The sequence below is a fragment of the Lepidochelys olivacea genome (genome assembly GCF_965140295.1).
Source record: "Lepidochelys olivacea isolate rLepOli2 genome assembly, chromosome: 1".
NCBI lineage: Eukaryota > Metazoa > Chordata > Testudines > Cheloniidae > Lepidochelys > Lepidochelys olivacea.
Genome location: NC_140411.1, coordinates 353,581,757 through 353,606,463, shown reverse-complemented (window position 1 = coordinate 353,606,463; position 24,707 = coordinate 353,581,757). Strand labels below are relative to the sequence as shown.

Genomic DNA, 24,707 nt, shown 5'->3' with positions numbered 1-24,707 from the left:
GATGCTGCAAGCGTATATGAGTTTGTCAATTTAACAAAGAAATTGATATGTACCAGGCTTGTTATCCCAAGGGGGGTCTCTGACACGCTTCAAACCAAATGCACTGCTTCAGGTAGAATAAACAAACAAATTTATTAACTATGAAAGATAGATTTAAGTGATTATAAGTCAAAGCATAAGAAGTTGGATTTGGTCAAATGAAATAAAAGCAAAATGCATTCTAAGCTGATCTTAACACCTTCAGTGCCCTTACAAACTTAGATGCTTCTTACCACAGGCTGGCTGGTTGCCCTTCAGCCAGGCTCTCCCTTTTGATCAGCGCTTCAGTCGCTTGGTGGTGGTGATGTCTGTGGATGGAGAGAGAGGAAGAGCATGGTAAACATCTCTCCTGTTTATCATGTCCTTTCTTCCCTCTTGGCTTTGCCCCCACCCCCTTCACAGTCAGGTGAGCATTACCTCATTGCAGTCCCATACTGACCAAAGGAATGGGGTGTGATGCACTCAGACTCCAACAAATCCTTTGTTGTTGCCTAGGCCAGCATCTTTTGTTCCTGTGAGGCTGGGCTGGGTTTGTCCCATACATGCCCTGATGAGGTGTGAACTGCCCCTCTGTTCCTGGAGAGTTTTGCCTGGTCTTGTTTTAAGCCATGAGGACACATTTTCAGCCTCATAACTATATACATGAAATTACAACCTGTAACATTACTATAACTACGATTACTATAATATTACCATAACAACAATGCTCCGTACATCACGAGCCTTCTGAAGACATCCGACATGACAAACTTTGCATTAGATACCACACAATCATATTATAAGGATGAACATGGGGGTGCTGGATGTTCCCCTTAGGTACAGAATGTCATACACCATCCCTCCCCATCCAGCCTAATAGCCATTGGTGGTCCTATCCTCCATGAATTTTATCTATTTCTTTTTTGAACCCTGTTATAGACTTGGCCTTCACAACATCCTCTAGCAAAGAGTTCCACAGGTTGATTTTGCGTTGTGTGAAGAAATACTTCCTTTTGTTTCTTTTAAACCTCCTGCCTATTTATTTCATTGGATGACCCCTGGTTCTTGTGTTATGAGAAGGAGTAAATAACACTTCCTTATTCACTTTCTCCACACCAGTCTTGATTTTATAGACCTCTATCATATCCCCCCTTAAGTGTCTCTTTTCCAAGCTGAAAAGTCCCAGTCTTTTTAATCTCTCCTCATACAGAAGCTGTTCCAGACCTCTAATCATTTTTGTTGCCCTTTTCTGAAGTTTTTCCAATTCCAATATATCTTTTTTTAGATGGGGTGACCACATCTGCACACAGTATTCAAGATGTGGGTGTACCATGGATTTATATAGAGCCAATATGATATTTTCCGTCCTATTATCTATCCCTTTCTTAATTATTCCCAGGATTCTGTTCACTTTTTTGACTGGCGCTGCACATTGAGTGTATGTTTTCAGAGAACTATCCACAATGACTTCAAGATCTCTCTCTTGAGTGGTAATAGATAATTTAGGCCCCATCATTTTATACGTATAGTTTGGATTATGTTTTCCAATGTGCATTACTTTTCATTTATCCATATTGAATTTCATCTGACATTTTGTTGCCCAGTTCCACAATTTTTGTGAGATCCCTTTGTAGCTCTTCACAGTCTGCTTTGGACTTAACTATTTTGAGTAGTTCTTTATCATCTGAAAACTTTGCCACCTCACTGTTTACCCCTTTTTCCAGATCATTTATGAATATGTGAATAGGACTGGTCCCAGTTCAGACCCCTGGGGGACACCACTATTTAACTCTCTTCATTCTGAAAACTGACCATTTATTCTTACCCTTTGTTTCCTAACTTTTAACCAGTTACTTATCCATGAAAGGACGTTCCCTCTTATCCCATGACAGCTTACTTTGCTTAAGAGCCTTTGGTGAGGGACCTTGTCAAAGGCTTTCTGAAAATCTAAGTACACTATATCCACTGGATCCCCCTTGTCCACATGCTTGTTGCCCCCCTCAAAGAATTCTAGTCGATCGATGAGCCACGATTTCCCTTTATAAAAACCATGTTGACTCTTTCCCAACAAATTATGTTCATCTCTGTGTCTGACAATTTTGTTCTTTACTATAGTTTCAACCAGATTTCCCAGTGCTGAATATAGACTCACTGGCCTCTAATTGTAAGGATCGCCTCTGGAGCGTCTTTTTAAAATTGGCGTCACATTAGCTGTCCTCCAGTCATCTGGTACAGAGGGTGATTTAAGCAATAGGTCACAGACCACACAGTTAGCAGTTCTGCAATTTCTCATTTAAATTCCTTCAAAACTCTTGGGTGAATCCCACCTGGTCCTGATAACTTATTCTGTTTAATTTATCAATTTGTTCCAAAACCTCCTCTAATGACACCTCAATCTGGGACAGTTCCTCAGATTTGTCATCTAAAAAGAATGACTCAGGTTTGGGAATCTCCCTCACATCCTCAGCCATGAAGACCGATGCGAAGAATTCATCTCCGCAAAGGCCTTGAGTGCTCCTTTAGCATCTCGATCGTCCAGGGGCCCCACTTGTTGTTTAGCAGCTTCCTGCTTCTGATTTACTTACAAAAATGTTGTTATTACTTTTGGAATCTTTGGTCAGCTGCTCTTCACATTCATTTTAGGTTTTCCTAATTATATTTTTACATTTCACTTGCCAGTGTTTATGCTCCTTCCTATTTTCCTCACTAGGATTTAACTTCCACTTTTTCAAGGATGCCTTTTTGCCTCTCACTGCTTCTTTTACTTTGTTGTTTAGCCGTGATGGCACTTTTTTGGTTCTCTTATAAAGTTTTTTTCATTTGAGCCTCTATTATGGTATCTTTTAAAAAGTTTCTACATAGCTTGCAGGGATTTCACTTTTGTGACTGTACCTTTTAATTTCTGTGTCACTAACCTCCTCATTTTGGTGTAGTTCCCCTTTCTGAAATTAAATGCTACCATGTTGGGCTGCTGTGGTGTTTTCCCCACCACAGGGATGTTAAATTTAATATATTATGGTCACTATTACCAAGCCGTACTGCTATATTACACTTCTTGGACCTGATCCTGAGCTCCACTTAGGACTAAATCAAGAATTGCCTCTCCTCTTGGGCTTCCAAGACTAGCTGCTCCAAGAAGGAGTCTCTTAGGGTGTCAAGAAACTTTATCTCTGCATCCCATCCTGAGGTATTAGAAGGAGTGGGATACCAGGAGGAAGCGCCAGCAGGAGAGCGCAAGAGGGGTGGGCTCCTGCCTCATACTGAAAAAGCAGGACGATCAGCGAGTTATCTCAAGTGTCTATACACAAATGCAAGAAGCCTGGGAAACAAGCAGGGAGAACTGGAAGTCCTGGCACAGTCAAGGAATTAGGATGTGATTGGAATAACAGAGACTTGGTGGGATAACTCATATGACTGGGGTACTGTCATGGATGGATATAAACTGTTCAGGAAGGACAGGCAGGGCAGAAAAGGTGGGGGAGTTGCACTGTATGTAAGGGAGCAGTATGACTGCTCAGAGCTCCGGTATGAAACTGCAGAAAAACCTGAGAGTCTCTGGATTAAGTTTAGAAGCTTGAGCAACAAGGGTGATGTCGTGGTGGGAGTCTGCTATAGACCACCGGACCAGGGGGATGAGGTGGACAAGGCTTTCTTCAGGCAACTCATGGAAGTTACTAGATCGCAGGCCCTGGTTCTTATGGGAGACTTCAATCGCCCTGATATCTGCTGGGAGAGCAATACAGCGGTGCACAGACAATCCAGGAAGTTTTTGGAAAGCGTAGGGAACAATGTCCTGGTGCAAGTGCTGGAGGAACTGACTAGGGGCAGAGCTCTTCTTGACCTGCTGCTTACAAACCGGGAAGAATTAGTAGGGGAAGCAAAAGCGGATGGGAACCTGGGAGGCAGTGACCTTGAGACGGTCGAGTTCAGGATCCTGACATAGGGAAGAAAGGAGAGCAGCAGAACACGGTCCCTGGACTTCAGAAAAGCAGACTTTGACTCCCTCAGGGAACTGATGGGCAGGATCCCCTGGGAGAATAACATGAGGGGGAAAGGAGACCAGGAGAGTTGGCTGTATTTTAAAGAATCCTTAGTGAGGTTACAGGGACAAACCATCCCGATGTGTAGAAAGAATAGTAAATATGGCAGGCGACCAGCTTGGCTTAACAGTGAAATCCTTGCTGATCTTAAACACAAAAAAGAAGCTTACAAGAAGTGGAAGATTGGACAAATGACCAGGGAAGAGTATAAAAATATTGCTCGGGCATGCAGGAGTGAAATCAAGAATGCCAAATAACACCTGGAGTTGCAGCTAGCAAGAGATGTTAAGAGTAACAAGAAGGGTTTCTTCAGGTATGTTAGCAACAAGAAGAAAGTCAAGGAAAGTGTGGACCCCCTACTGAATGAGGGAGACAACCTAGTGACAGAGGATGTGGAAAAAGCTAATGTACTCAATGCTTTTTTTTGCCTCTGTCTTCACTAACAAGGTCAGCTCCCAGACGGCTGCACTGGGCAGCACAGCATGGGGAGGAGGTGACCAGCCCTCTGTGGAGAAAGAAGAGGTTTGGGACTATTTAGAAAAGCTGGACGAGCACAAGTCCATGGGGCCGGATGCGTTGCATCCGAGGGTGCTAAAGGAGTTGGCGGATGTGATGGCAGAGCCATTGGCCATTAGCTTTGAAAACTCATGGCGATCGGGGGAAGTCCCAGATGACTGGAAAAAGGCTAATGTAGTGCCCATCTTTAAAAAAGGGAAGAAGGAGGATCCGGGGAACTACAGGCCAGTCAGCCTCACCTCAGTTCCTGGAAAAATCATGGAGCAGGTCCTCAAGGAATCAATTCTGAAGCACTTAGAGGAGGGGAAAGAGATCAGGAACAGTCAGCATGGATTCACCAAGGGCAAGTAATGCCTGACTAATCTCATTGCCTTCTATGATGAGATAACTGGCTCTGTGGATGAGGGGAAAGCAGTGGACGTGTTGTTCCTTGACTTTAGCAAAGCTTTTGACACGGTCTCCCACAGTATTCTTGCCAGCAAGTTAAAGAAATATGGGCTGGATGAATGGATGATAAGGTAGATAGAAAGCTGGCTAGATCATTGGGCTCAACGGGTAGAGATCAATGGCTCCATGTCTAGTTGGCAGCCGGTATCAAGTGGAGTGCTCCAAGGGTTTTGTTTTGTCCTGGGGCCGGTTTTGTTCAATATCTTCATAAATGATCTGGAGGATGGTGTGGATTGCACCCTCAGCAAGTTTGCAGATGACACTAAACTGGGAGGAGAGGTAGATACGCTGGAGGGTAGGGATAGGATACAGAGGGACCTAGACAAATCGGAGGACTGGGCCAAAAGAAATCTGATGAGGTTCAACAAGGACAAGTGCAGAGTCCTGCACTTAGGACGGAAGAATCCCATGCACCGCTACAGACTAGGGACCGAATGGCTAGGCAGCAGTTCTGCAGAAAAGGACCTAGGGGTTACAGTGGACGAGAAGCTGGATATGAGTCAACAGCATGCCCTTGTTGCCAAGAAGGCTAACGGCATTTTGGGATGTATAAGTAGGGGCATTGCCAGCAGATTGAGGGACGTGATCGTTACCCTCTAGTCGACATTGGTGAGGCCTCATCTGGAGTACGGTGTCCAGTTTTGGGCCCCACACTACAAGAAGGATGTGGAAAAATTGGAAGGAGTCCAGCGGAGGGCAACAAATGATTAGGGGACTGGGACACATGACTTATGAGGAGAGGCTGAGGGAATTGGGATTGTTTAGTCTGCGGAAGAGAAGAATGAGGGGGGATTTGATAGCTGCTTTCAACTACCTGAAAGGGGGTTCCAAAGAGGATGGCTCTAGACTGTTCTCAGTGGTGGCAGATGACAGAACGAGGAGTAATGGTTTCAAATTGCAGTGGGGGAGGTCTAGGTTGGATATTAGGATAAAACTTTTTCACTCAGAGGGTGGTGAAACACTGGAATGTGTTACCTAGGGAGGTAGTGGAATCTCCTTCCATAGAAGTTTTAAGGTCAGGCTTGACAAAGCCCTGGCTGGGATGATTTAGTTGGGGATTGGTCCTGCTTTGAGCAGGGGGTTGGACTAGATGACCTCCTGAGGTCCCTTCCAACCCTGATATTCTATGATTCTAAGAGATGATATGATTATGGTCTGTAAGTACATAAGAATGGCCACACTGGGTCAGCCTGTTACCCAGGGTTTTCAGAACCCACAGTAGTGGCTACTTAACTGTTTCACTCCAGGCGATGTCAAGAATAAATCAATGGGAACACAGCAATTCTGTCTCATAAAAGATTAAAGAAAGTAAGCGTGCTCTATCTAAAACTGCAGTTTCTTAGATTTAAGCACACACAGACATAAGCTATAGGTTTAGAACATCCCAGATATCTACCTAAAATCTGCCACAATATTGAGTAATTAACAGTGGGTACATAATGTCCAGTTTCTCACCCACCAGGGAGAAAAGGTCTCAGGAAAATCCTCTCCCAAGATGGCTTCGGAGGACTGCTCCAAAGTACATTGTATTAGCTAGTCTGTTATAACTAATTTCTTCAAGATACATCAATCATAATGACCCCTATTGGCTCATCACTTTTCCTAACTTTCAATGAACTACTTATCAACAAACATTCCTAACAATCTTAATTATAATACTTCTATATCAAGGGCACCCAGATTCAAGGTTCTCATCCACCAAGGTTTTCACTCTCAATTGCTGACTTTTCTTTCCCCTCCTCCCATACTGATTAGCAGAAATTGCCAGCTAGTTTTGACCTTGCCTCTAAAAGTTTGCTTTCAAATGAACACTCTGCTATGTGGTGTTCTATTTTATTAATTCATGGTGGCTGAGTACACATGATATAGTTGCAATTACCTTACTCACATTTTGGGGTACACACACTGCTCAAATCCAGGGCAGCAAGACCATCTAGCCCAGTGTCCTGTCTTCCAACAATGGCCAGTGCCAGATGCTTCAGAGGGAATAAAAAGAACAGGCCAATTATCAAGTGATCCATCGCCTGTCGTCCACTCCCAGCTTATGGCAAACAGAGGCTAAGGACACTTCAGAGCATGGTTTTGCATCCCTGCCCATCCTGGCTAATAGCTAGGGCCCTACCAAATTCACGGTCCATTTTGGTCAATTTCATGGTCACAGGATTTTAAAAATCGTAAATTTCATGATTTCAGCTATTTAAATCTGAAATTTCCAGGTGTTGGAATTGTCGGGGTCCTGACCCAAAAAGGAGTTGAGGGGAGGGTCACAAGGTGATTGTCGTGGGGTTGTGTTACTCCTGCCCTTCCTTCTGCGCGGCTGTTGGCAGCGGCACGGCCATCAGTGCTGGGCAGCCGGAGAGCGGCGGCTGCTGGCCAGGAGCCCAGCTCTGAAAGCAGAGCCGCTGCCAGCTGCAGGCAGAAGGAAGGCTGGCCTGGTCTGGTATCGCCGCCCTTCCTTCTGCGCTGCTGCTGGTGGTATGCTGCCTTCGGAGCCAACCGCGGCCACGCTACATCTGCCCAGCTCTGAATGCAGTGCACAAGTAAGGGAGGCAATACTGTGACCCCCCTAAAATTATCTTGCGACACCCCCCCACACACACACACACCCTCCTTTTGTGTCAGGATCCACAGTTTGAGAAACACTGGTTTTCCCCCGTTAAAACTGTACAGTATAGAGTAAAAGCACACACAAGACCGGATTTCATGGGGAGACACCAGATTTCATGGTCCATGATGCATTTTTCATGGCCATAAATTTGGTAGGGCCCTACTCATAGCTATTGACGGACCAGACCTCCATGAATTTATCTAGTTCTTTTTTTAACCCCATTATAGTTTTGTCTTTCACAGCATCCCCTGGCAATGAGTTCCCCAGACTCCCAGTGTGTTGTGTGAAGAAATACTTCCTTTGTTTGTTTTAAATCTGCTGCCTATGAATTTAATTGGGTGGCCCCTAGTTCTTGTGTTATGAGGAGTAAATAACACTTACTTTCTCCACCCCAGTCGTGATCTTATAGACCGCAATCCTATCCTCCCTGAGTCTCTTTTCCAAGCTGAACAGTCCCAGTCTTATTAATCTGTCCTCATACGGCAGCCATTCCATACCCCTAATCATTTGTGTTTCCCTTTTCTGAACCTTTTCCAGTTCCAATGTATCTTTTTTGAAATGGGATGACCATCTGCATGCACTATTCAAGGTGTGGGCATCCCATGGATTTATATAGAGGCTGTCACGGAGTCCCTGGGCGATGCTCTGAAACTGCTCCCCATGAAGCCAGGCAGGACTCTGGGGAAGTCTCCTCTCAGGGAGCAGCCTGTCTTCAGGACACACAGCTCACACAGCTTCCACCTTCCTGGGTCTGACCTCGGAGCATTCAGCCTCCTCTGCCCCTCTGTGCGCTTCCCACAGCGAGTCTGCTCAGGCGGGGCTCCTCGTGACCCAACTCCGCAGTCAGACGTGACTTTCAGCCAGCCAGTAAAACAGAGGTTAATTAGACGACAGGAACATGGTCTAAAACAGAGCTTGTAGGTGCAGAGAACGGGACCCCTCCGCTGGGTCCATTTTGGGGGGCAGTGAGCCAGACATCCCCGTCTGCACTTCACTCCATGTCCCAGCCAGCCCCAAACTGAAACTCTCTCCAGCCCCTCCTCCCCTGGGTTTTGTCCCTTTCCCGGGCCAGGAGGTCACCGGATTCCTTTGTTCTCCAACCCTTTAGCTCTCACCTTGCAGTGGGGAAGGGCCCAGGCCACCAGGTGCCAGGAAACAGGGTGTCGGCCATTCTCTGTGTCCTGCACACACCTGCCTTCTAGGGCTCTGCCATGATCATACACCCTTACCCCACCACCTAGATACTTAAGAACTGCCTTGGGAAACTGAGGCACCCCCACACTATTCAGAGGAAACATTAAGAACAGTCCCACTTCGTCACAGAGGCAACATGATATTTTCTGTCTGTCTTATTATCTATCCCTTTCTTAATGATCCCCAACATTCTGTTTGCTTTTTTGGCTGCTGTTACACATTGAGTGGATGTTTTCAGAGAACTATCCACAATGACACCACGATCTCTTTCTTGAGTGGTAACAGCTAATTCAGACCCCATCATTGTATATGTATAGTTGGGATTATGCTTTCCAACGTGCATTACTTCACATTTATCAACATTAAATTTCACCTGCCATTTTGTTGCCCAGTTACCCAGTTTTGAGAGATCCTTTTGGAGCTCTTCGCAGTCTGCCTGGGACTTAACTATCCTGTAGCTTTGCAGCTGCAAATTTTGCCACCTCACTGGTTACCCCTTTTTCCAGATCATTTTATTTGGGGTATACATTTAATTTGAGCCTCTATCGTGTTTTTAAGAAAGTTTAAATGCAGCTTGCAGGCATTTCACTTTTGTGACTGTACCTTTTAATTTCCATTTAACTAGCTTCCCTATTTTTGTGTAATTCCCATTTTTGAAGTTAAATGCAACTGTGGTGGGCTTCTTTGATATTTCCCACCCCCCCAACTGGGATATTAAATTTAATTACATTATGGTTACTATTACAGAGTGTTCATCTGATTCACCTCTTGGACCAGATTTTGTGCTCCACTTAGTACTAAATCAAGAACTTCCTCTCCTGTTGTGGGTTCCAGGAGTAGCAGCTCCAAGAAGCCGTCATTTATGGTGTCTAGAAAATGTATCTCTGCATCCCATCCTGAGGTGACATGTGCCCAGTCAATATGGGGATAGTTGAAAACCCTAGCAATGCCCCTCTGCCACGTACATTGGCCAAACTGGACATTCTCTACACAAAAGAATAAATGGACACAAATCAGACATCGAGAATTGTAACACTCAAAAACCAGACGGAGAGCACTTCAGTCTCCCTGGATGCTCAATAACAGACTGAAAAGTGGCAATTCTTCAACAAAAAACAATTAAAAAACAGACTCCAACGAGAAACTGCAAAACTGGAATTAATTTGCAAACTGGACACCATCAAATTAAGCCTGAATAAAGACTGGGAGTGGCTGGGTCACTACAAAAACTAATTTTCCCTCTGCTGATATTCACACCTTCTTGTCAACTGTTAGAAATGGGCCACTGTGATACAGCATGGCCAGAGGGCAGCAGGAGAGAGTCAGAAGGGAATCCCCTTATTCCCTGTAGAGGGAAGAAAGTTTGCTATAAATTAATTAAAGCACCTGAAGCCAATTAAAGCACCTGAAGCCAGCCACCTGTTAAAAAGTCCCTGTTTCAATCAGCCAGGGGAAGGAGTTGAAGCAGAGTGGATTGGTGCTGGAGCAGAAAGCAGTTTGGGGGGGGGGAAGCAGAGGAGAGTTTGGAGAAGTGCTGTGGTGGGCTAAGAAGACCAGGACCCTAGGTAAAGGGACACCTGGTTAGTGCAGAGGGAGGGCAGGAAGCCCCACAAGGTGAAGGGCTGGAGAGGGAAGTAGCCCAGGGGAAGGAACCGCTAGTTCAAGTGGTTTACGGCTATCCCTAGGGCCCCTGGGCTGGGACCTGGAGTAGAGGGCGGGCCCGGGTCCCTCCCTCTCCACTCCCCTCCTCTAGGACACTAGTGTGGCAGTTAATACCCCAGTTCAGGGGCAAGAAATGGTGCCCAGAACCCCCCCCCCCCCCCCGCACAGAAGAGAAAGTGCAAGACCCATTATGGTAGTGCTGGCAATTTGCCACACCACCTTGATTACCTTGACCTTGTTAGCACTATAAAGGTAATTTTCCCTCCCTTGGTATTCACCCCTTCTTGTCAATTGTTGAGAATAGGCCACTTCCACCTTAATTGAATTGGCTCCTTAGCACTGACCCCCCACACACACACACACACTTGGTAAGGCAACACCCATCTTTTCATATGCTATACTATATATATTCTACTTACTGTATTTTTCACTCCACGCATCTGATGAAGTGGGTTCTAGCCCACAAAAACTTGTGCCCAAATAAATTTGTTAGTCTCTAAGGTGCCACAAGGACTCCTTGTTGTTTTTGCTGATACAGACTAACATGGCTACCCCCCTGAAACCTGTATTTTTGTAGCCTCTCTAATCTCCTGGAGCATTTCACGGTCACCATCATGGTCAGTAATATATAATCCTACTGCTGTATTCTTATTATTGAAGCATGGAATTTCTATCCATAGAGATTCTATGGTTCAGTTTGGTTCATTTAAGATTTTTACTTCATTTGACTCTACGCTTTCTTTCACATACAGTGCCACTCCCCCACCAGCACGACCTACTCTGCCATTCCTATATATTTGTACCCTGGTATTATCATGTCCCATTGATTATTTTTGTTCCACCAAGTTTCTATAATGCCTGGTATAACAGTATCCTCATTTAATGTGAGGCACATGAGTTCAGACATCTCAATATTTTGATCTCCAGCATTTGTATACAAGCACTTCTAAAATTTGTCACTTTTTGGCTGTCTGCCATTATGTGATGTAATTGAATGGGACTCTCTCTTTTTTTTATTTGACTGTTTCTCTTCACCTCCTACCAGTACTTTATGAACTTCTATCCTCTCCTCTTTACTAGGACATAGCAATTCCCCATTAACAGTACCTACATGGGGAAGAAGATTTCAGAGGTATAAGATGTATAGACATTGAAATATGCCTTAGAAATTGTGACATTCTATATCTTGGGGGAGCGTACTGTAACCCGCATATTCCTCATTTTCATATAATCATGATCTTACCTACAAGGCATGCCTTATATATATCAGGGGAAAGGTTATGACCTGCTGAAAGTCATATCTCTGTCCACAGATGTCTATCATTAATGCAGATGAAGTTATGAGAACTGTGTTGTACGGTGGTCACTAAAACATGCTGTAAGTTGGGGAATCAGCCAGATATTAGCTCCCCAGAGGCAACAGCAAGAAAAGTAACCAACTCCTGGGCAGGGTGTGAAACAACCACCAACAGCCATTGTCCAGCCAGGGAGTAACAATGCAATGACTCACCTGCATGAGGCCACGCCAGGCGAATTGCTCAACCTTGCCTGGAGAGACTCGGCAATGGCCCCAGACATGACTGGACTTGTGCTCCCCAAGCACATGGACTGAGGGTATAAAACAGGCAGAGTGGACACATACTGGGCCCTTCTCCTGTCCCCACCTTTGCCGCAAGCAACCAGGACACTCAGAAGAAGACAAGACTCCAACAAAGGAGATTGGCCCAGATTTAAGGAACAGACTTGTATACTATGGACTGCAATATCCAGTGCGGTGAGAAAAACTGCTTAATCTAGATGTTGCCCAGTCTAATAGGGTTGAGAGTTTAGACTGTGGGCTTATATTTTATTTTGGAAACCACTTTGACTTTTTCCCCCATCACTTATATTCACTTAAAATCTTTGTAGTTAATAAATTTGTTTTTTTTATTCTACCTGAAGCAGTGCATTTGGTTTGAAACATGTCAGAGACTCCCCTTGGGATAACAAGCCTGGTACATAACCTTTCCCCTGGTACCTTACAAGGCATGCTTTATATATAAGATCACGATGATATGAAAATGAGGAATATGGGGGTGACAGTACATTCATCCAAGGTATAGAATGTCACACCTCCCCTGTTAGTTTACTGCAAGAGGGTTAGTCACTGCGTAGCTCAAAGGCAGTTTGTGTTATAGTTCTCTGGGCATGTAATCAGCAGCCAGGTGATTTGCCTCAACTTCTCACCCCTCCATAAACGTCTCCCCCTTACTCTCACAGATATTGTGGAGCACACAGCAAGCAGTAATTACAATGGGAATATTGGTTTCACTGAGATCTAACTGAGTCAGTAAACTGCGCCAGCGTGCTTTTAAAAGCCCAAATGCACATTCTACCACCATTCTGCACTTGCTCAGCCTGTAGATGAACAGCTCCTGACTACTGTCCAGGCTGCCTGTGTACGGCTTCATGAGCCATGGCATTAAGGGGTAGGCTGGGTCCCCAAGGATAACTATAGGCATTTCAACATCCCCAACGGTTATTTTCTGGTCTGGACAGTAAGTCCTTTGCTGCAGCTTTCAAAACAGACCAGTGTTCCTGAAGACACAAGCGTCATGCACCTTTCCCGGCCATCCCACGTTGATGTTGGTGAAACGTCCCTTGTGATCCACCAGTGCTTGCAGCACCATTGAAAAGTACCCCTTGCGGTTTATGTACGCGCTGCCTTGGTGCTCCGGTGCCAAGATAGGGATATGTGTTCCATCTATCACCCCACCACAGTTAGGGAATCCCATTGCAGCAAAGCCATCCACTGTGACCTGCACATTTCCCAGAGTCACTACCCTTGATATCAGCAGCTCAGTGATAGCATTGGCTACTTGCATCACAGCAGCCCCCACAGTAGATTTGCCCACTCCAAATTGATTCCCAACTGACTGGTAGCTGTCTGGCATTGCAAGCTTCCACAGGGCTATTGCCACTCGCTTCTCAACTGTGAGGACTGCTCTCATCTTGGTATTCTTGCTCTTCAGGGCAGGGGAAAGCAAGTCACAAAGTTCCATGAAAGTGCCCTTACGCATGTGAAAGTTTTGCAGCCACTGGGAATCATCCCAGACCCGCAACACTATGCGGTCCCACCAGTCTGTGCTTGTTTCCTGGGTCCAGAATTGGTGTTCCACAGCATGGACTTGCCCAATTGACACAATGATGTGCACATTGCAGGGGACCGTACTTTGTGAGAAGTCTATATCCATGTCCTCATCACTCTCGTCACCGCGCTGATGTCGCCTCCTCCTCACCTGGTTTCGCTTTTCTTGCAGGTTATGGTTCTGCGTATCCTGCTGGATAACACGCACGGTGTTTATAGGCTTCTAATTGCCGCGGTGATCTGAGCGGGCTCCATGTTCCCAGTCCTATGGCGTCTGTGCTGAAAAAAGGCGCGAAACAATTGTCTGCCGTTGCTCTGACGGAGGGAGGGGCAACTGACAACATGGTTTATAGGGTTGGCTTACAGGGAATTAAAATCAACAAAGGGGGTGGCTTTGCATTAAGGAGAAACAGAATGGCCCCCTCAAGGATAGAACTCAAAACCCTGTGTTTAGCAGGTCGTTGATTTCACGGAGGGAGGGAGGAGAAAATGAATACAAAACAAATCTGGTCTATTTCTTGTTTTGATCCACTTCATCTATCTTTATACATCTTGCTGGCAGCAGACTGTGCAGTACGACCGCTAGCCATCCTCATCTCCTGGGTGCTCAGCAGAAGATGGTGCAGTATGACTGCTGGCCATCGTCATCTCCTGGCTGCTCATTAGAAGACAGTGCAGTAGACTGCCGGTAGGACTGAATCGCCATGAGACGACACTTAAAAGGGAAATGACCTGGCTGAGTCACTCCCATGTTTGTCCAGGCGCCCCTGACCTCACCGAGGTCAGTTAAAAGAGCACCCAGGACTACGTCGACGACGGCTACCAGTCAGACTGCACTGTCCGCTGCCAAAAGGCAATGAGCTGCTGCTGTGTAGCAATGCAGTACCGCGTCTGCCAGCACCCTGAATTCTGGGTAGAAATCCCAGTGCCTGATGGGGCAAAAACATTGTTGCGGGTGGTTCTAGGTACATCTAGGATCTCACAGCTAGGCTGAGTCAAAGATGGCTCTTAGGTTATGGCTCAGCATGACTGGCATGGTGGGGTGAGGCCCCGGGGGTTAAGGAAGGAGGTAGCGGGGAAAGTGGGGCGGGGTGGGGGGGGGAAGAGTAGGAGATCTGTGTAGTCAAGTGGGGCTTGAGCTGATGGCTAGAATTCATGGGGAGCTGTCAGCGGGACAGGCTGAGATTCCCCTTTGAGCAGAAGATGACTGGTCTGGGCACAAAGGTAGATCCGTGAGGTGTTGGCAGAGATGGCGGTTGGGTTGGGGTTTGTGGATGAGTTTACCCAGAGATAGGGTGCAGAGGGAGAAGAGAAGGGGACGAAGGACAGAGCCTGTGGAATCCCCATGGAAAGCTGGAGGGCGGATGAGGAGGATCCTCCAAAGGACACATGGAAGGAGCCATTAGAAAGGCAGGAGGAGAACCAGGAGAGGCTGGAGTTAGGGAAGCCAAGGTTTCAAGAAGGGCATGGTTGACTGTGTGGAAAGTGACTGACCGGGCACGGAGGGTGGAGGACTGGCTCTGAGCTCTAGCTAGGCAGAGGTCACTAGAGACTCTGGTGCCAGGCCAGTGGTGTCGGTGGGGTGCAAGAGGCAGAGGCTGGACTGGAGAGGGGCTCGGCTGGAAATGGAGGAGAGGAACTCCGGAGAGCGACTGTAGACAGCGCATTCATCGAGCTTAGCGAGACGGAAAGGAAAAGAGTAAGGGGGGCTGAGAGTGGGTGTGAGGGAGATCAGGGTCACTGGGGTAAGCGGGGGCTAAAGCAGATGAGACATGCTACGTCTGACTGGGGAGAAGGAGGCGGGAGCTGTGAGATGGGAAGTAAAGGCCGGACAAGGGGAGAGGGAAGGTCACATTGTGTTTTCTCTCGGAAGGGAAAGCTGTGCACTGAACCCTCCCGGAACCACCCCCAAGCAGGCGGCATCGCTGTCCTCCCACGGGAGCCACTCCTTGCAGTGGGCAGCTCTCCACTCTCCTTGTCCTGCCTGCCCCAAAGGCATCTCCTCCTACAGCAAATCCTGGGAACCCTGGACACTTAAACCACACACCCAGGAACAGCGAACCTGAGCGAGGGAGAGACCAGACTGGCCAACCAGCTCCACTCCCTAGAAACCACGGCAACCCCTCTGGAAATCACTATCTCCACCTCTGAGCACCCTCACCTGGAAAAGGGGAGGGGAGTTTGCCTGAGGGACCTCAGGGTCCAAGGTACTAGAGGGAGGCTGGTGCCTTCTCCATCTCCCTCCTTCCCCTGGGGCGGGGTTGTAGCGCTGGGAGGTCTGGATGGGCTGGGTGTCCTTTTGGGATTAGTTCGAGTAGGTGCAGCTGTCTGGTGTCTATTCAGTGAAATTCTGTGTCTCTGTTGAAGTGAGCCTGGCTAGATCAGCACTGAAGGCCATCCGTGGCTGTTCTAACTCTGGAGAGTCTCGCTATTCACAGCAGAGTCCGATCCCTTTTGGTATCTTACTAAGTTCTTGCCCTCGGTGATGTTGCCCTGGGCTCAGCTAAGCCGGGGGCATCTCCTGCAGCAAGCTCGCCCTGATTTCCCAGCAATAAGTCAATATTTAACTCAATAGGCCACCTGATTTTTACATTCTAAAACATGAAATGGTCTTTTTCTGGCTCAACCCAAGAGCTTCCAACCAGGCTCTTGAGTTGAGATGAGAAGAGCCCCCCGCCCCAGCTTCACCCAGAACTGGCGTTGGAATGAGCAGCAAGCCCTTTTATCTTGCCTTTTGGGCCCTGATTGGCTTCTGCCTGGCCCTAGCCCTTCTAGCCACTGGAGGACCAGACCTCATTGGTTCCCTCAACATCTGATCCTGGGTGGCTGCTCTAGCAGGGGTGCAATTTAAGGGGGTTTCCCCCCTCCGAGTGTCATACAGGAGGGGATGAGCTCCCAGGTGGGACTCTTAACCACAGCACAGCGTTAATGGGAATGGAGGCTCTACAGAGGAGCAGTGCCCCTGGGGCAGGGAGCCAGTGTTTCTTTTACAAACAGAAGCAGGATGATTACCATATGAAAGGGCTGGTGATTAAATTAATGATCTAGAAGTCTAGCCTGTAAAACTGAAATCCCTGGGGGGGAGGGTTTGTTTTAGAGAGAACACAGGGGACTCAGGATAAATGCAGCCAAGCCCTCGCAGCCAAGGTTCCATTCAGAAAAGGGGGAGATTTGGAGGTGTGGGTGAAAAGAAGGGGCCAAAAGCAAGGGAGGGGCCAACAGTGGTACGGAGGTTCCCACTCTACCTGTGGCATTTATGTGGCCCCATCACCATAGTATCTGAGCGCCTCACAAGGTCTAACCGACTTCTCCTCTCAGCCCCTCGGTGAGGTAGAGCAGTGCTGTTATCCCCATTGTACAGGTGGGGCACTGAGGCACACACAGACTAAAGGTCAGATTTTCAAAGGTATTTAGTCACTGAGTGGGATCTTCAAAAGTGCCTAGAAGGTCAGGTGTTTTGTAAACCCCATTAGATGCCTAGCTGCATCTTTGGGTGCCTAAAATGTTTTGAAACTCTATCCTTAAGGCACTGGCCTGAGGTCTTACAAGAAGGCCATGCAAGGAGTAAAACTCGGGTCTTTCAGGATTAGCTCCCTACCTATCTCTCTGCTGCCTGCTGTGAAAAGAGGACTCTGATAGCTGGGAGCAAAACCAAGGTGGCCAGTTCTGAGACTCCAGCAAACAATCCCAGGAAGCTGGGATGGAGGTCCTGGCTGACAGCATGAAAAGCAGCACAGAGGTCAGGAAGGATGGAGCAGGTGAGATGAGAGGAGATCACTTAACTCCCAAGGGGTGGCAGGTTCGGCCCCAGGCTGGGTTGTACAGCAATGGCGGCTGAGCATTTTTACATTTCAACTGAAAACTATTGTGTTTGGTCATTTTTTGCTCTGAGCTTGAAGAAAGGAAGGAACGAGAAAGTGTTGTATAAGTATCAGAAGTGTTTAAGCCTCAAATTCTTAGGGTTTTGGTTGTATCCAGGCCAATTCCCAAACAAAGAATAGGAACTGCATCCACAGAGTCCATAAAGTCAATGATTATTGTCCAGATCTCTATTATTCACTAGACATCGTCTGTGCTGAGCACTGTTCAGAATATGCCAGTAAATGCAGTCCCCTAGGGTACGTCTACCCTACCAGCTGGATCGGCGGTAGTGATCGATTGGGGATCGATTTATCGCATCTAGTGTAGACGTGATAAATCGATCGCTCTGCCGTCGACTCCTGAACTCCACCGCAGCGCAAGGCGGAAGCGGAGTCGACGGGGGAGCGGTGGCCGTCGACCCCGCGCCATGAGGACGCCAGGTAAGTCTACCTAAGGTATGTCGACTTCAGCCACGCTGTTCTCTTAGGTCGATTTCTCCCCCGCAGTGTAGACCAGGCCTTAAGTCCATGTGTCTAACCTGTGGAGCCCTGGATAAGACGGCACAAATATTTAAGTATGAAGTGTGTCGTTATTAAGCACATATTAATATCCATGAGCGGAGGCACTGATGGCAACAGACGTTTTACTGGATTAAGGACTTGAAGATTTGACCCTCCAACTTTCTTTCAAGAGGAAGAGCTGCCCGGAGCTCCTCTGCCTGTTCGTTTCCCTCTCTTGCCTGCCGCAGCCCTCAGATACCACGGGCAGCTTAACTTTTTTTCTCAACTTTAAAACGTGGCATCTTCTTGGTGTTTGGTTTTAAGTGTTCTGCTGTGAGAACTGCAGCTCAGTCACTGGAGTGTTGTGTTTCGGAGCCTTCGGGAGAGTAACTAGCCTTTAAACAGAAGGGAAAGCATGTTGCCAACTCTCATGGTTTTGTCATGAGTCTCATGATGATGATTGTTTTTCCTTAAAGCCCCAGCTCCTGGTATCAAGTGATATGTGATGATTTCAGCCTTCCTTCTTAAAGAAAAATAAAGTTTCTCGGCCTTGTGGCTGTGGAGAAAGCTTTGAAATGTGACCCCAGGGCACCCAAAAGGCTCAAAAAGCAGAAGGCAAATAGAAAGAACCTTAAATCTGTTGTTTTTTACATGATCTCATGATTTTAAAGCCAATCTCATGATTTTTGGGGACCCTAATTCATGATTTTTGAACATTTTGGGGTTGGCAACACTGTGGAAGTGACCTGAAAGGGTCAGTTTCCCTCCTGTTCAGGGTCAGTTTCTAGTCTGTTATTTGTAGTGAGATAACACCTCTAGAGCCCCAGGCAGATGCAGTATAAACTCACGGGGCCTTGCCCTAGTAGGATGTTTCCAAAGTTAAATGATCTAGTCCATGCTTGGTCAACTGCAAAAAAGTGACAGAGTCCTCCAGACTTTTCTACAATTGCTCCAATTGTTGTATTCAAGAGTTAGTAACAAAGTAAGAATATACATTAAAATTTTAAACCTAACCAGTGTCCATTAAGTGACTTCTCACAAGATGTGAGAACATGTTAGTATTCGAAGGGAGTGGGTCTAATATTTATTTCTCTTTTTAAATAGGAATTAGATCAGGGGTGGGCAAACTACGGCCCATGGGCCGGATCCAACCCATCAGTGGTTTGGATCCGGCCCACGGGATTGCCAGCCCCGGACCGCTACTGGAAGCAGCCCGCACTGCGGCCCCTGTGGGGAGGAGGGGACGGAGGGCTCTGCGCACTGCCATCGCCTGCAGGCACTGCCCCCCACAGCTCCCATTGGCCAAGAACCGGGAACTGCGGCCAATGGGAGCTTCAGGGGAGGTACCTGCAGGCTACGGCAGCGTGTAAAGCCTTCTCCCCCGCCATCCCCTCAGGGGCCGCAGGGATGTGGTGGCAGCCACTTCTGGGAGCAGAGTGGGGCTAGGGCAGGCAGAGAGCCTGCCTTAGCCCCGTTGCACACCGCTGCCACTCCTGAGCCCCTCCTGCACCGTGCACCCTGAGCCCCTCCTGCACCGTGCACCCCTGCCACACCCCACACACCTCCTGCACCCCAACCCCTTGCCCTGAGCCCCTTCCTGCACACCACACCCCCTCCCATGCCCCAGCCCTACATTCATGGCCCTGCATGCAATTTCCCCACCCAGATGTGGCCCTCGGGCCAAAAAGTATGTCCACTCCTGAATTAGATACAGTGCTCCTGTCAGCTAATTTCTAAGTTATTATCGGGAGGGGGGGGGGGAAAACCCTAGATTTTTCAGGTGCCTAAGTAGCCCCTGCAATCACGGTTAAAGTCTTCTTTCTCCCCCTTCCCCCCCCCCGGCCCCCAGCAAAATCTGAAATGGTGCCCCAGCACTCTAGGCCATTCTTGGATGTCTGAACTCACTGTTTGCCCTGGAAAGAACATCTTCTTTGGGCAACAGGGCCTCCAACAGGGGCAGCAGAGGCCTGGTGCACCCCTGCATACCCCTCCTGGGCAAACTGAATGGCCCACACTTAAATCTGAAAACTAGTGTAGAGGGCCAGATCCTCAGCAGGTGTAAACCCACCATCAGCCCAGAGCACTCGGCTGCTCACGCTGGCTGGGGAGCAGCCCAGTGCACGTGCTTTAGTGTTTGTAACACAGGCGTGAGCTGAGGGGAAATAACTGGCCATTTTCGTCAGGTGTGGCAGGGTTAAACAGCACTTTTTGCATTGGCACACAAGGAAGGATTGAGTTTCTCATGGTTGTTGGGGCGACATGCAAATGCTGAAGCTAAGGGGAGTAGAGTTCCTGTTACCGAAGTCAACTACATTTCACTTCCCCGTCCCCAGGCGCGAGCTCCTTCTCAGCAATGTTCATGCCTCTGGCCCTTCCTCCTGGCAGGCACGGCTTTCTTAGGAATTACCTGGCATGAGTCAGGCATTTCAGGGTAAATATTCATCCGTCACCTGGGCCTGGAATGCCCCCCTCACTCCGAGCAGGAGAAGCCTGTTCCTCCTCAGCAAGGGGGAAGGTTCTGAGCTCAGGGATTGAACCAAGAGGTCTGATCCTCCTTGTGTCTCTGTCCCCCTGTGGGGCCAGAGCCCCCAGCCCAAGTCAGGAGGGAAGCAGGGCTCTTCAGGGGACATGAGGCGTTTCCCTCACCTTCCCCAGTTGTTTCTCCGCATTAGGGTGGGTCGGCCCCCCCTTAGCTTCATCCTTAGAACCCCCCCTAATTCCTTCCCGAGGCTGCACGGGAACAGGCTGAATCTGACTTGTAACACCACTTTATGCCGCAGCCATGTTACTGCGGGGCCGTAGCTTTGTCCCCTGTAATCAGCCATGTGTGACCATCTTTTTTTCAACTTCTTTAAAATAACTTCTGCAATACCTCCCCCCCCCTTTTGATGTGGATATTCATGAAATCTATAGAGCACTAAATGGGTCTGGAATACACCCTGGGGGCACTGGATGGGGCCTGGGACACACTATTGACTGATGCTTGGAGCAGCTAATCCTGGAACCCACAAGGGGGAGAGGCGGTTCTTGATTTAGTGAAGCCCAGGATCTGGTCCAAGAGGCGAATATATCTGCATTCCTCGGTAATAGCAACCCTAATATAATTAAATTTAACATCCTGTGGTGACGGGCAAGAATACCAAAGAAACCCACCACAGCAGCATTTCACTTCAGAAAAGGGAAGTACACAAAAATGGGGAAGTTAGTTAAATGGAAAATAAAAGGACCAGTCCGAAGGGTGAAATGCCTGCAAACTGCATGGAAGCTTTTTTAAAAACACCCTAATAGAGGCTGGAATTAAATGTATACTATTTTGTTTTTAATTTGGGGGTAAGAGGATCAAAAAAGTGGCACCATGGCTAAACAGGGTAAAAGAGGAGGGTCAAGGCCAAAGGCATCCTTTAAAAACTGGAAGTCAAATCCTACTGAGGGAAAATAGAAAGGAGCAAATATAAAAACATAATTAGGCAGGCCAAAAAAGAAGTTGAAAAGCAATTAGCAAAAGACTCAAACTAACCACGACTTTTTTTAATTATGTCAGAAGCAGGAAGTCTGACAGACCACCCGTGGGGCTGCCTGATGATTAAAGTGCTAATGGACCACTCGAGGAAGACAAGGCTGTTGCGGAGAAGCTAAATGAATTCTTTGCATCCATCTTCTTTTGCATCCATCCATCTTCACGGCAGAGGATGTGAGGGAGATTCCCACGTCTGAGCCATTCTTTTTAGCTGATCGATTTGAAGAACTGTCCCAAACTGAGGGGCCGAGAGAGGAGGTTTTGAAACAAATTGATAAACTAAACAGCAATAAGTCACCAGAACCAGATGGTATTCCCCAAAGAGTTCTGAAGGAACTTGTTAAGGAAAAGTTAGCACATGTGACTCCATTTTGGTTTGGAGCCCATGATTGTCTAAAAGCAAGCACATCATGCACCAGGAGGCGTGTTCCTTAGCTACTGCATTCCTGTGAAAATCCTCCTCCTTGTCTCCAGCCTGCCTTGACTCCCAGTATCTGTTCTTTGTCAGTCCCTAAACTCCCTATCTCCTGGCCTTTGATGTGGGGCCTCCCATCCTGATGATAAAAGTTATTGATGCATGGCTTTAGGACCATGCTGTGTAATTAACATGCTAGTTTAGCACGAGGAATACACCAAGCAGGGATAGGTGGTAGATAAGAAAAGGGTTTGTTTATTGGCTAAGGTTTCTGATGCACGAGGGCAACATGCTTTGCTAAAAAGTATATAACCTTTGTATAATCTGTATTTGGGGTCCACTCCTGGCTAGCGGGGGGGCACCACGCTCGAGCGTAATAAATTTAGTGTCTTTTGGGAACTCTGCAGTTGTGGACTTTGTTTATGTGCCTCAGGACACACACAGTTCGAATCTAGGCAATCAGGTATAATTCGCAGCATTTGTGTGTCCTACCAGGTATAATTCGTAACAAACTCAAATGTGAAATTGCAGAACTACTAACTGTGGTATGAAACTTATCATTTAAATCAGCCTCTGCACCAGATGACTGGGAGATAGCTAAAGAGACACCAATTGATTAAAATTGATTGCCGGGATCACCTCTGGAATGACAGGCCGGTAAGCCTAACTTCTTTATCGGGCAAATTGGTTGAAACTCTAGTAAAGAACACAATTAGCAGACACAGATGGGCACAATATGTTGGGGAAGAATCAACCCAGCTTTTGTAAAGGGAAATCATGCCTCACCAATCTATTACAGGGGTCAAAAATACATGCACACAAGGGTGCTTCAGTGGATATAGTGTACCTGGATTTTCAGCAAGCCTTTGACAAGGTCCCTCACCAAAGCAAAGTAAGCGCTCATGGGATAAGAGGGAAGGTCCTCTCCTGGATCAGTAACTGGTCAAAAGGAAACAAATGGTTAGTTTTCAAAATGGAGAGAGCTAAATAGCAGTGTCCTCCAAGGGTCTGTAGCAGGGACCAGTGCTTTTTCAACATACTCAAAATGATGTGGAAAAGGGGGTGAAGAGTGAGATGGCAAACTTTGCGGAGAATAGGGTTGTGAGCATGCTCTGAAGGAGCTCTCTCCTGGCAGCTAAAGCCAAGCTGGGAGAAGACTTCAGAAACAGACACACACCCTCTGCCGAGGTGTTCAGCAGATGGCGCTGAATTACCAAAGCGATCAGATTTGGCTGGTGTTGGGCTACAAACCACTTTTAATGCCAGCGTGATGAAACGTTTTTATCCTTATTGGATGCATCCAGGGCAGCAGAATGATAGTTAGCCCGGATGGGGGGGTTCACCTTAGAAACTGAAGCTGGCTTGCGAAGCCAAATCCTAGTGAAGAGGAGAGGGGTGGGGAGAGGTGTTCCCACTGTGGGGTGTGGACTCTGCATACAGAGCCCTAGACAGCATTTGATTCCCCTTCTCCTGTGTGTAAAGACAGAGTAGGTTGGACCCAGCTGAGAGTTCTTGTTTCTGTTCAGGGGTTGCTAGAGATGAATGAGGGGAACATCTGCTGAACAAATGGCCCTTTAACACATCGCTCCCCTCTCCCTCCGGGGCCCCCACACGCAGTTGGCCGCCTTGGCTAGTGAAGTGGGGAAGTCCACCTCCGTTGGTTGCTAGGCGTCAATGTCTTGGTGACTGGATTTGCCGTTGTCTTCTCAGATGCTCCATTGATATGGGGACTAAGGCCCAGACAGCCAGGTGCTACCCACACCTGTGGGTATGAGCCTGCCTGGAGAGAAAACAATCCCCTTTCCACCCACAGGGGAACAATGCAGCATGTCGGGGAAACTGAGGCACAAATGGGACTCATAAAAATATTACAAAACCCATTGCCGCGTCAGCACAGCTGTGTTCAGATTGCTTGAAAAGATTCAACAGCTTGAAAAAGCTACTAAAGCTCCACCCACCGTCCCGACACCTGCAGCTGAGAAATGTTCATCTCCACCAGCACAGAAAGGCAAAGCTGAGCAGAAAACCGCCAGAAAAACGCGGCGCCCCATGAGGGGCTGCTTGCCGCCTTCCCTAGCGTCAGTTTAAATTGTTATGTCAAGGGGGAAAGCACGGTCATGAGGCGGGGGAAGGCAGGCCTGGGAATTAAATCAAGTCCAAAGGGTGAGACAGGATCTGGAGTTGTGGCCCCCACGTGCCCGCTCATAAAAGAAACGCCACTGAAATCCTTTACCAGGGTGTAAGACGGCAGCACCTCCTCAAGCCCCTCCCCGGCGCCAGGCCCGGGGCACAACCCATACCTGACTCTGTGTCCCCTTTGTTTGGGCACAAAAGGAAGATAGTCCCTCCAAGCCCAGTTCACTTCTGGGTACAGTTATTCCTGTCCATGTACGAGAGGGCTTGTGATAAATCTGCTCCTCCACCCGCAAAGTACAACCGAAGCCATCCAGCCCTTCTCCAGCCTCCCTGCAGGGATGGCATTTCGGGGGCAGCCAGCCGAGAGCCAGGCTCCCCTCTGGACACAGTTTCTTAGCTCCTGTTTCAGGGCCCCACACTCCCACCCAGGCAGTGGAGTTACCCAAGTCGCTCCTCTCCCATGACTCTGCTACCATAGCTCTCAAGCCAGGTCCCCTGCTCCCCCGAGAGGGGTCCCTGTGGGGTTCCACTCCCCAGCCCTCCCTGCTTGTGAGCCCTGCCCAGAGATCCCCCCCTCCAGCATCTCTTGTTCCCAAGCTCGGCTTCCCCGGACAAGGCTGGGTCTTTGCCCAGAGGCCTCTGCACAAGCTCTCCTGGAGCTTGGCA

The 24,707-nt window shown here is 47.9% G+C and overlaps 1 protein-coding gene across 1 annotated transcript in view; it reads right to left on the bottom strand.

The window, feature by feature from the left end:
- Window positions 1-291: 291 nt before the first annotated feature.
- GARIN1A (golgi associated RAB2 interactor 1A) overlaps window positions 292-24,707 on the bottom strand; it is a gene marked incomplete at its 5' end in the record, with an annotated part of 87,176 nt that continues 62,760 nt past the window's right edge. Inside the window, one exon of the mRNA XM_084637349.1 lies at window positions 292-347. Coding sequence (XP_084493475.1) covers window positions 316-347 — 32 coding nt within the window. The 3' untranslated portion in view covers window positions 292-315. The remainder of the gene's footprint in view (window positions 348-24,707) is intronic.